Consider the following 12,366-nt stretch of genomic DNA (forward strand, 5'->3'; position numbering starts at 1 on the left):
TATAATCCAAGTGGATAACAATCGTGACGGCAGAATCAAGTCTTTTATAATCAGCCTCTTTAAAGATATGACTGGCTCGCTACATGTCTATATGCTCTAAGATGGCTCTAAGGTTTTATGGGATTCCAATGTAAAATCGATTCAGCATAGCAGAATCCTGTTATTTTTTTTCGCTCCCATCAGCAGCCTTTATCATTACGCTATAAAGTCCACCAGGCTAGCAGTTTGAGGAGCCTGAGAGAGCTCCCGCGCGTATTTTCGTAACCTCGACGTCTCGCGACAATTACCAACAATGCCAAATTGGCAATGATCTAATACACACATTTTATTTGATGTAATCACGGCAAGGCGCCGTTATCTGTCGAGGTTTAAGTGGCGCCACCAGGTACGAAGATTTGAAATACGTAGAATTTCTGTTGAAAAAAAATAAAGTAGGGATGGAAACAACAAGGCCTGAAAGTGCCTCATATTGCCAAAGATGGTAATGTGGTGATCGTTGATCAGGGACGAGACGTGCTGGTGATAATTCGCATCCATGTACAGATTTATCATATTTTCAATTCGACTAACTAAGCAAAAAACACTCGATCATGATTCGCGTTATAACGCAAGAAACCTACGACGAAGTCGTAAAGGAAAATATTGAAGAATTCTCGATGACGGCCGAAGAAGCGATCGACGATGCTATCAAACAATTCGAGGCCCAAGTACGTATTTTTTAACACTCGCCTGAATATAGAACAATCTTTATCCAACGATAACAGTTTTTCTAACCAAGAAGAAAATTCTCCATTCGCTAAGTCAACCCGCTCCGTTTCGGAGTCGAGTCTCAAATATCTTTAGAGATATCATTATTGCCCAACCTTTTATTTCCAGGGCATCGATCTGAGTAACGTGATTAAGGATTTGGTCATTACTACCAACTCCGAAACGATAGAAGCCTGTCTGAATGCAGTGATCGAACGTTTCAAATCAAGCAACAAAGATGATACAGAGATTGTTGCAACTCTACAGAATCTTGAAACTGAACTAAACAAGGACATGGCGAGACGTATTCTCGCTGCGAAGCTCGGAGCCTATTCTACATTGATCGATATAATCGAGGAATCCAAAGACAATGACACGATACTGGTACCAGCACTGAAAACAATCACTTCTCTAATGACTGGATACCCGGATTTATTAGACGACAAAGGCATCGCTTTACAAATAGAGTTAGTACTACTATTCACTGTGTTTTCTATGAAGAATCAGAAAGTATGAGAAATGTATGATTTGTTTGCGACTTCAATTTTCAATGCATAAACTGTTTCACAAATTCATTTTGCAGACTTTTGGACTGCCAGAGGGGCATATTGACGGTGCAGGCGGTACTTCGTTGGGTACGAGAATGTTGTATAAGGCACGAATTGAACAGGCAAAATATATTCAAAGCCAACATCCTCGATAAGCTTAAACAACTGTTAGACAGAAAAGAAACGGCGGGAAGCGAGTTGAAGGACATTTGTGCGGTATTCAGGGCTTTGGTACTAGATGATGATATTAGACACGAATATGGAAGAGCCCACGAACATGCAACTGCTATTGCGCGAGATTCCCTTGCTCCGCTGACTTCTTTGCTTCAAAGTAATTATTGTCCCTATCATTACATATACAACATATATAAATTACATTTAAATGTAATCAACGAATAAATTTTCCAGGATTCCAAAACGACAAAAGCGTTGTCGGAGATTTGATGCTCACTCTGGCATCTCTGATTGTCAGAAATGAATTTTGCCAGACAGTACATGATGCCGGTGGTTTGAAATTTATCCTCGATGTAATGGTCGATTATCCTGATGCAGAAAAGCTGAATCGACAAGCGTTGAAGTTGCTCAAAGCTCTGGCGGGAAACGATGATATCAAAGCTCAGATTGTCACCTCTGGCGGAGTGCCTCTGATTGTATCTGCAATTAACAGACTTAAGGTAGTAAATTTCAGTCGGTAGTTTCACACAGATTGAGTCAATATTTTATAAATCCGTATTATTTCCTGACTTACAGAACTTTGAGACAATTGCTGCAGCAGGAATGGGTTGTATCTCAGCGTTGACACTGAGGAATCCATCTAACGCAGGTGTTTTTTACGATTGTGGTGCACCATTAATGATCGTAGACACAATAAAGACGCATCCAAACAATAGCAACGTGATAAGAAAAGCTGCTTGGGCTGTGAGAAATATGTCTGTTAGAAATAAAACCGAGTCACGCGAATTTTTGGTGCATGGTATCGAAGATCTGTTACAAACCGTCATGCGGAACCACGATCATGTTCTTGCGGAAGACATCAAAGCTGCTCTCAGAGACTTGGGACTGAATGTCCCACTAAAGGAAAGGTGGGTCGGTAAAGGTGATTCGTTAAAGCACGACGAGTAATTAAAAGCAACAGGCATTGCTTTATCGTTTTCTTGTAATAACTTATCAATTTCGCTGAGCAACATTTACGGCCATATTCCGCCGTACGAGGAAAAGTAAGACTGTCCTAAGTATTGGTATCTCCTGCAAATTGAATCACTATTGAGGAAAGATCGAATTAAATTTGTATTAAAGAACAAAAATTGCATTATTCTTTCCAGCACTACCTACGAAATAAATAAATATGAAAAATGTTTTTCCGTTCATGATGAGTAAATGCCGATGATCATAACAGATAATCGAAAAACAAGAAGCAAGAATTAATTACATAAAATTTCTTTTTTTTTTATATCGTTTGTTTGGATCTTATTTGTTTCTCTTAGAAAAATTATTTCTTCTATAAAATATATATATTTATACATTTTACACGAAATTTTATGATAACCTGTTATATAACATATACTTATCGTCATGCATTTTTATTAAGTAATTTTTTTTTCACGTCACTTAACTGCCATCTATAATTACTTATTATGTATTTACGATAAGACTAATTGACTTTACACTATTTTTATATCAAATATATATAGCATGTTTATATTTTCCACCTTGTTCGCTTGTTTTTGCCATGAACGTGCAACTTATCCATTTCCTCATTTCATCGGAGCGTGTGAAAAGTCAATAAGCATCGAAGTAAATTTTTTGTGCTATTCGAATCAAAAAAAGACAAGTTGAAGATATATTTTTAAACTACCATGCTCTCTGGCGCATTAATTTGATATTGATATTTGCTAGTTATAATAAGACTGCAATTCCGAAGTATTGTATACATACTATGTATTATACATATATACAAACAGTCGTAAAATACTATATTAATGGCAGTTCACGTAAGCTTGAATAATTTCAAACGATGTTTTTCATACAATACTAATGCATCGTTTAATGTAATTCTATCAACTAAGTAACAGTAATACGGATTCGTATAATACTAGTAAAGCTAAGCATAATATTAGTAATTTCTTTGATACAGAAATACATCAGCGAGCACGGTTCAAATTATATTATTTGTATAAAAATTGAATTTGATTGCTCCTGTTACTTACTATTATATTCGGTCCACGGTTGAAGAAAAATTTATATATTTCCAATGAAAGTATAAAAATGCGATGTAGTTTCGGTTTTCGCGTTTTAATAACGTAGACTGAACTGATGCTAATACATGCATGCATTGTTTGATTGCTGTTATCTAAATGTCAACAAAGCTTTTAATTTCGCAATATTGTTTTTTGTCGAATAATCACGTTAACACTAAAAACGCATATAAATAATGATATTTAACTGCACTTGTCGCAATTATTACAATTCAAAGCATTACATATTGTATTGATATAAATCGTGTAGATGCTATTGAATATTCAATTTCTTTTGTTTCACTTTTACAGATTTTTCACACTTATTGTTAATCAATTATACTACAACTCGTTAATTTAATATTTATTAGTAGTAATTAATTACCGACTATCGACACGCTTCGTTCATCGCGTTACATCACAATTATATATCTTATTGCCTATACATAGTTTCATGACTTTCATCCACTCTGAGAAGTTATGTACGATTATCAGTCAAAGTGATTGAAGCAAAATAGCCTGATACTTGACATTGAAAAGAAATCAGGAGGTGAAACAAGAACCTCGACGCATAAATTTCAATACCTTGATTAGTAGTGAGAAACTCTTTTGTTTTTCTACTTTGCCAAGTTATAAGAGTAATTATTCATCGCGATAAGTCAATGTTCCTAATTTTTTTCATAATTATTCAATTCTCTTAGGTGCAAAGAATAATTAATCATATCTTTATTGTCGTCAAAATCTTCATGTAATTCTACTCTCACGTTTCATTTTAACTAGGTATAACGAATGAAAGTTTGTTGGAAAAGAAGAAGAGGAGGTGGGAAAAAGGGGGAGAAAACAGCGTTTAAATTATAAATTCCAAAGAGTTATCAGGTTGAATAGATCTGCCATTCGTCACACTATCGCGCATCTCTGCGTGCAAAAGAGTTATTTTTACCTGGGTGTTGAAATACAGCGATGTGAAAAAATATACATATATGCGAGTATATTTTTTTTTTTTAATTGCCGCGACGAATCTCTCAGCAAGCCGCATACATATACATATTCCATCATCATACTCTGTCAGCCACATGAATAAACGACCATCACAAGACAGTCAGGCAGTAGTAGTTGCGTTACATACGCTTAGCTGAATTATAATTTCAAACGCGGAATAATATGACTGTGATTTATAAGCTACGATTAAAAAAAAGTACATGCATGTATGCATCTATATACGTTTGTGAATAGCGCGCGTCATAATCCCCTTCGAATACCTATAAAAGGTAAGTATAAACGAAGAAACTGATTGATAGATCTCGCAGGGAGAAGAGTGACTGACAAAAGTAAAAAAGAGAAATAACAAAAACCGCCGTTTACGTTTCACGCGATTTGAAATCCGTAATTACCTCGCGTGCGTCACTTTAGAAAAGAAGAAAAATTCTAGAAAGCGACAGGCAATCTTCTCACATCTCAATTGTTTCTAAAAATCTTTATGCTTTTAGTTAGAAACTAATCTACGTCGTGTATAATAATTTATACTCGAATACGATATTGATAAAGTCTGATGACAGTGTGATACAATGATAATTTATACATAATAGATAGTAATAAATTTTAAATATTATATTAAATAGAAATTCGTACTATTACAATTAACTGTACTTATATAGGTATAATATTATACATACGAGCCCGTCGAAAGATCTTTAATCGTTAATATAATATCGTTTTGTCACTTATACAGCCAAATAACGATATTGGCAAATACTGTTCATGCGCGACAAGCTGCAATCTAAGAGAATTGAAAGTAAAATAAATTTTGCAATATTACGACAGTTAAATTCTAATAAAATCTATTTTTTTGTTTCTTTGCAACAAATGAGATTCCGTATTTTGTTATGATCGTAACAGGCATTTCACACCTTATTTATCCACTGGCTATTTCTTTTTCTTTCGCACTGTAATTTAATTAAAGCGACAAAAGATAAAAGAATACAAATTACGACTATACCGACATACGCAGGCTTCGTTTTCAGAATTCAACGGATTGTGGCGAAAATGAGTTTAAAAAAAGTTTGACATTTATTCGACTTCACTCATAGATGGTCGCGGCAGCCGCAGCAGGAATGCTTGTAGTACTTTATTCGACACAATCGAGCCTTCAAGACCAGACTACAATTTGGATATTTGTCAACGCAGTCGGACTTTTCGTGAACCTCTGGAAACAAATAACATTATGTTATACATTATAATGATAGTGATATGAATTAACAGGAAAGAAAGAAAAAAAAAGAAAGAAAAAAAAAATAATAATAATAATAATAATAGAACTAATTTTGAATAAAAAATTTTTAATAAAAAAAAAAAAAAAAAAAAAAACGTATAAACATTACATTTAACGATAAATAAGAAATTTTTTGCAGTAAATAATTAGTTTCTCGTCGCAAAATTTCTTACTTTTCGGTGGTTTCGGCGGAATGTCGAAATTGGCCTTCGATTTGCATGGCTGCTTTTCGCACGTTCTTCGAGACTTTGGTTCGCTAGATTTTGCACAACCGGTGGTCGGAACTCCTTCGAAAAGGCAACGAACAACTCGGCTCTGCGTGCCGGCCCCACAGCTCTGGGTGCACTGAGGGTTAAAAATGGTTAAAAACTTGTGAATCGAAATGGTTCTCGAATTGGTAATAGTAATTTACCTCGGACCAGTCGGATGTGAACCATTCTACGGGACACGGCGGCCTTAGGCATCTCTGATCTGTTTCAGGCCGCGTCAATTCGCGACAATTGGTTTCCCCGACGATTTTCAAATCGCCACCCTTTGACGCTAGGCAAGCCACGTCGCGATGCTGAGAACCGGGACCGCAGCTAACGGTGCACTGTATTAAAGGTAAGTGAAATCGGTGAAACGAAGCATCATGGGTAATTTCGAATTATCCATATCATGCTGAAAACATTAGTCTGGATTCTATTGTCATTACACCGTCATTTTGGTTGGAAAATTATTCCCATAATTGTTAACATTTTTTCTATAAATCGAAATAATGAGTGAAAAATGTTGTCCATAACATCGGTTGAAAAATAATCAAATAGATTATAGTTGTATTATTTTCGAACTAGCCGTAAAGATCGACATTTATAGGTAGAGATTTATTCTTGATATGACGTCACGTTCTGTCACGTAAGATACGACTAAGTTGTAACAGCTGACCGTTGGCCGTATTTTCCGCGTATGGTTGGTTGAACAAGCGTACGATTGATTATATGTCATTAATTTATATGACATTGATAATTTGGAACCCGAAAAATTACAATAAAAAAATTGCGAACTTAGGTTATGTGGCAACAAAATGGCGCGGAAAACTAGGTTATGACGTCATGGGAACATTTCCCAGTAAAGCAGAGAAATTTAAAACAATTGGGTCTTATACTTTCTTTTTCCGTGTATGAGCTAATGGCAAATATAACAATAACTTAAGATTAATTGAATTTTACTGTAGTAGTATTGTATTTTGTAAAATATGGATTCATAACCGATGCAACGTGACATGGGTGACGTCATACTGTTGTATTTTTCATTAAACCGTACTTGCTTCAATTTTTGAAAATTCTGATGTTAAGAAGAAATGGGACTTCATTATTTTTGTTCACTTCAGTACTTGACTACACTGATAAAATTTTTCATCCAAATAACCATTTAATCCACCACAGTGCAAGACAGGAATTATTAATTAAACGAAAACAGTATAAAGCTGCAATCACTCGGTGATGATAATTAATAATAACAATAATGATAGACTGCAACTATTCACTCAACGTAGAATTACAAATTCCTGTTAAAAAGTTAAGGAAATAAAGGAAACTTCGATATTATATGTATAATTGTGCCGAATCTTATAATTTGTAATTATTTTTTGGGATTTTTGATGAAGATATCAAGTGAATTCCAACGTTCTCTGAGTTTCGCGTAGTTTGCCTTTACTGCATGCATGACTTTCAAAATCCGAAAAACAGAAATCAGGCCAGTAATACATTAATTTCAATTTCCATCGGGTTCTTTTCCATTCCTCGTCTAATAGAGATCATGCTGATCAATACAGAATTTGTCTCAGCAATCTACTCACCGGACTCCAAGCTCCAACGAACCACTGATACCGCATCCGGTCACAGTGTGTACCATTTCCGGTACAAGATTGGACAAGGTTTGGTTTTTTCGAGGAGTCGCAAAACACCTCGTTAACGTCACTACAGACGATTTGACGAGTTCGCAAACCGATTCCGCACTCGGCGGAACACTGCATTATATAGAAAAAAAAGAAACAAAACATTATTATTATTATCACCATTATTACACGCCAGTGTTTCGCCATTTTCTTTTTATTCCTTCTGTCTATTGTCTTTCACCTGAGACGACCAGTCTGTGTACAGCCAGGGCGCATTTTGAGCAGGGATCCTGTTGCACTCGGGTAAAGAATCGCAAGTTGTTTTGTTCGCGGGTCTTGTTTCATCGGGGCAGGTTGTCGATCCTGCTGTTATGCATATCACCTCTCGTTTACGAATCGCTGGACCACAGGTGCTCGAACACTGGCGACGAAAAGGACGGGAAAGAAAAAATAATAAAGACAACATAAGGGTCCGGAATTTCTCGATTTTTTTGCATAATATAATTTCACGATAACTTAAATCCTGAGAAATTGTTCAATTTATCTAGTTTTTCGTAAACAACGGAATATTACGTTATTCTTATAATTTTTCAACGATAAACTTAATCCTGATTTTCTTATTCGGTCATCGAAAACTTTTGAAAAATTCCAAAAATATTAGAACAGTATAGAGTTTGATTGAACGTTTTACCAGTTAGTCGATCAATCGACCTTTTCAAATAATCGTCATTGTTTACGATTAATCGGTTAATCGTTTAACTGGGAATAACGATTAATCAAAGTCTACGATTATAATTCATTAATTGCACAGCCCGAATTTACAGTATTACAGTATAACTGAGCTACTATTTTGAAAAATTGGATCTTCCGATTGCACGATGGAAAAGGAAAACCTCACGTTCCCTGATTTATTATCGCTGTGGTTTTCACAAACGCGTTAAAATTCATTGCTAAAAATTAACCACCGACGAATAATGCAGAATAGTTAAAACACAAACCGACAAATTTAAGTGTAAGTAAATAAAACGTCAATCTGCACTCACTTCTCCCCAATTTCCGGTCGTCCAATGGGATTCCTTCGGGATGGCTTCGACCTGCGGATGCATTTGTCTCGCCTCAGGAGGAGCCCGAGGAAATATGCAGGAAGTTAGCCTGCACTGAGTGGTCGTTTTTAAATCGGGTTTCTCAATGCAAGCACCGGAAGCAACGCGCATTGTCAACTTGGGGTTCAACTCCTGAACGCATTCGAGCTTTCGGGTCTGAATTCCGGTGCCGCAAGTCACCGAACACTGACTCCACGGACCGGCTCGCCATCTGTGCGAATGAAAGAATTTACGCATTTTCGGTTGAAAGTGAAGAAAAAAGGAAAAGAAAATGATCAGAAACGAAAATAGAGGGTAGCAATGGGTTAAAAATTACAAAAATAGGATTTTATCCCAAAAAAAGTTAGAATTCTGAAAGTCTCTTCTGTACCATACACACAATTTGCATATTCTTTGATTATACTATGTATATAGGGGATTCTAGGGAAGATTTGACAACGGTAAAAAGTATTTTGGCATTAGAATTTACGCGAAATTTTTTTAAATTACAGTTTTCATTTGTTGAATAAAATCTTTTGGTTTTTCTCGAATACCTAGCGTATGACGTAGCTAATAATTATGGAGAGGTTTTTACAGATTCATCAGTTTTCAGCGATAAAATCGATCTTTCGATAATTCTTTGACCGATTTCAGTGAGGTTACATTTTAAATTCCAAACCTTGCGGGACACGGCAGCGTGTTGCACCTTAAAGGCGGTGGAGAAGGTGGTCGAGCAACGTTTTTGCATCTTCTTTCGGGCGCCGTTGCCTGCGTGCTTTCTCGGAAGCATTTGAACGTCGCGTATTGCACGCCTGCGAAGAAAAATATTTGATAATGAATGGACAAAATCGCAAAAAGGAGTACGAAAAATTCCCAGAATACAAAAAGGTATACGGGTTTTACAATAAGGATACCATTTTTAGTCACAGATTTTTGAAGAGTGCGTAGTATTCTAATCGCGTAGACGATGTCTTTCAATTTGTAAGATGAATTTATGATCCAGAGAGAATCGAAATCTTTGAATAAAAATTAACGAAATGTGAATTAGTGCTAAGTTGAATTTTACGTTATTTCGAAGGAGGGTTTTAATTCGTATTTAAAAATCGACCAAGAACAAAACACGCCGCGAAACAGTTTGAAACATGTGTAAATGCTGTTCCTATTTTTGTTTTCTATTACTTTCCCCTTTCGAACTCTTCAACAATTTTGTTTTCCCTCATAACTCGCATGGTTTACGAGCTGATAGCGGAATCGGATGGTCTTGTTACTTAAAGAACGGCGTCCATGGGTTCTATGGGTGTAAAAAATAATAAAATAATACCCGGCTTGCAGGTCATGATTAGGCACGGCAGCGATGAGCCACAAACTGGAGCTCGCAAGAAATAAGAAAGGAAATATATTGGAGAGAGTGATTAGAGGAATTATCGTTATTGCTGTAACTAATATGCGGTGTGTAATATTATATAGGAAGAGCCTGTTGCACAGCAGCGCGGTTCCACTGCGTCAGTATCTATATTTATGCGTATTACAGCTTATGCATACGCCATGGAAAACATAGGAATTTGATGAAATTATCTTCGCCCGTTGACACGGGGTGACCTGCAGGCCTTCCGAGAACAAGCATCATTTTCCACGCCATCACTCTCACCAGCGTTCATACAAGAACTGGTGCACTGTCTATGGAAGTTACGAAACACGAGGGGCGTTCACATCGTTTAGAAAAAAAAATACGCCAGCTGCACATTTAATTATTATACCCATAGCAGTGCAAATTCGCCGTATTTTTTCAACACCAAAAATCTCACCCTTGTTATGATTGAATTATTCTCTATAATAAAAAGAGTGTCACGATTTTATTTATTTATTTTTTTGCTTTGTTTTTTTACATCGTCTATTGACTGGATTATTATGAAATAAGTGCGTGATCAACTTATCAGCAATTCACGTTATAGGCGAATTGTAGAGAATCTGTTCGCAATCAAAATAATTCCCGACGGCTAATACAAATGTGATTTTAGTATTAAAAGACTTTCTGAACAAAGTTTGTCTGGATTTTAAAGCACTCGTCCTTTAATTGAATTTCTGCTTTTTAAACTTTTTCCTCGACCCTAAGGGGCGATATACTAATTTCAATGAAATTCACTTTTAGTTTTCAAACCTTTATCCTAGAATTTTTTCTTAGCAAGACGCAACGCCATCTGGCAGTAGAAAATGCAGAATGATCAGGGCTCCCGCATTTGATTATAAAACTTGTTTGTTATCTCATTTTTGACTCAACCTCGATTCGATTTAACAAAATAAAAGTCTGACGTGTTGCACGAAGATTTCGGAATCTCGATAATCGTACAACTCCCCCTAAATAAACTGTCAGCTGACTTATCTCACTTCTTTTCGACGCCATGTTGCGGTTCGGCATAAGCCACCGCAAGGAATAGTAAGAAGAAGACGACAAAAGTTGGCCCGGTTTTTGGGGCAACGCAAGAGGAATTGTCAAGATGCGATTTGAGCGCCTCTTGCGGCCAAGCCCTTATAACGTTCTTCCCCCTTCTCCCAATAATCTTACGATTCGCCGTTTTCCACCGTTTCCTCGGATTTAACGCTGGTTGGAAAAGCAATTACTCAGTTTTCGCCGGTTTTCGCTCACTTTGAATGCGTATTTTACGAATTTACGCAGTATGTTCACGGCACGATGGTTTGTAGGTTAGGATCACCGCCCTTTTTTTCTTACATTTTACGGCGAAAACTTCACTTTTTTCCGTAAGAAGCGCTCAAATCGCATTCAGATAATTTTTCTTACTGTTGTCTCCTTCCTACTACTCCGTGATCCACCCTTTTGCAGTTTTTCATAAACGCCAAGAAAAGCTCAATCACTCACCGCCGCCACAGGCCTTGGAGCAAGGAGACAATGAGGCTATTTTCCAGAAGAACTTTTTCTTCTTCCTGTTCTTCTTCCTATTTCGTTCATCCTTGCCAATCAGTTTTTTCTGCATCGGTTGATCGCCGGCCATTTTTCCTATCGCGTTAGATTGATTCGAGTTCCTTTTATCAACGGCCTCGTGGTCTAGACGACCCGAAGCAGCATCCTTACCACCTTCGGACTTGGTCCTTTAGTCGCGGAGGTCGAGTTCAAAGTCAGTAAATACACCTCTTCGATATCCATTTTGATTTTCTCTTCATTTCTTTATATAATACTTACATATTGGGATCCATTGGCGGCGTCACCACGTGGGCAGAATGTTCCGGAATTTCGTTGCCGATTTTCTCATTGGGACCTAAGGAAACACGTTAATTTCTTTCTTTGTCTATTCCTCTGTAATTGCACTAACTAGAATTGCAACACTGTTTTTTCTCTCCTTCTTCATCTCCTTCTTATTCTCGCTTTTCTTCGGTTGCATCGTCTTGCCTAATGTGTAACATATTGTATAAACGAGATGTAATTTAATTACCAGTAACGAGTACAGGCGGTGCCAGCATCGCGATGTCTTCAAATTTCTCCTCAACCGGCAGCATATATTTATACAATATCCCTGGATTCAATTCTTCGGATAAAATCTGCGTGGAAAAAAAAAATTAGGGTTTAAGAAAAACAATCGAACTATGGAAACATAGA

At 36.7% G+C, this 12,366-nt stretch overlaps 2 protein-coding genes across 6 annotated transcripts in view; one reads left to right on the plus strand and one right to left on the minus strand.

The window, feature by feature from the left end:
- The first annotated feature begins 356 nt into the window (after window positions 1-356).
- On the plus strand, window positions 357-3,106 carry LOC107223739 (armadillo repeat-containing protein 6 homolog). Its single transcript, XM_015663527.2, has 5 exons — window positions 357-707; window positions 877-1,214; window positions 1,331-1,626; window positions 1,704-1,969; window positions 2,046-3,106. The coding sequence occupies exons 1-5, from the start codon at window positions 591-593 to the stop codon at window positions 2,415-2,417; spliced, it is 1,389 nt and encodes a 462-aa protein (XP_015519013.1). The 5' UTR covers window positions 357-590; the 3' UTR covers window positions 2,418-3,106.
- LOC107223738 (thrombospondin type-1 domain-containing protein 4) overlaps window positions 2,138-12,366 on the minus strand; it is a 67,223-nt gene continuing 56,994 nt past the window's right edge. For all 5 annotated transcript variants that reach the window (XM_046744622.1, XM_046744619.1, XM_046744621.1 and 2 more), the window contains 10 exons: window positions 12,203-12,308; window positions 11,953-12,028; window positions 11,632-11,861; window positions 9,436-9,568; window positions 8,718-8,988; window positions 7,916-8,095; window positions 7,636-7,806; window positions 6,211-6,390; window positions 5,972-6,143; window positions 2,138-5,732 (listed from right to left, as the gene is read on the minus strand). In XM_046744622.1, coding sequence (XP_046600578.1) covers window positions 5,611-5,732; window positions 5,972-6,143; window positions 6,211-6,390; window positions 7,636-7,806; window positions 7,916-8,095; window positions 8,718-8,988; window positions 9,436-9,568; window positions 11,632-11,861; window positions 11,953-12,028; window positions 12,203-12,308 — 1,641 coding nt within the window. In that variant the 3' untranslated portion in view covers window positions 2,138-5,610. The remainder of the gene's footprint in view (window positions 5,733-5,971; window positions 6,144-6,210; window positions 6,391-7,635; window positions 7,807-7,915; window positions 8,096-8,717; window positions 8,989-9,435; window positions 9,569-11,631; window positions 11,862-11,952; window positions 12,029-12,202; window positions 12,309-12,366) is intronic.

The sequence above is a fragment of the Neodiprion lecontei genome, chromosome 7 (genome assembly GCF_021901455.1).
Source record: "Neodiprion lecontei isolate iyNeoLeco1 chromosome 7, iyNeoLeco1.1, whole genome shotgun sequence".
Taxonomy (NCBI): Eukaryota; Metazoa; Arthropoda; class Insecta; order Hymenoptera; family Diprionidae; genus Neodiprion; species Neodiprion lecontei.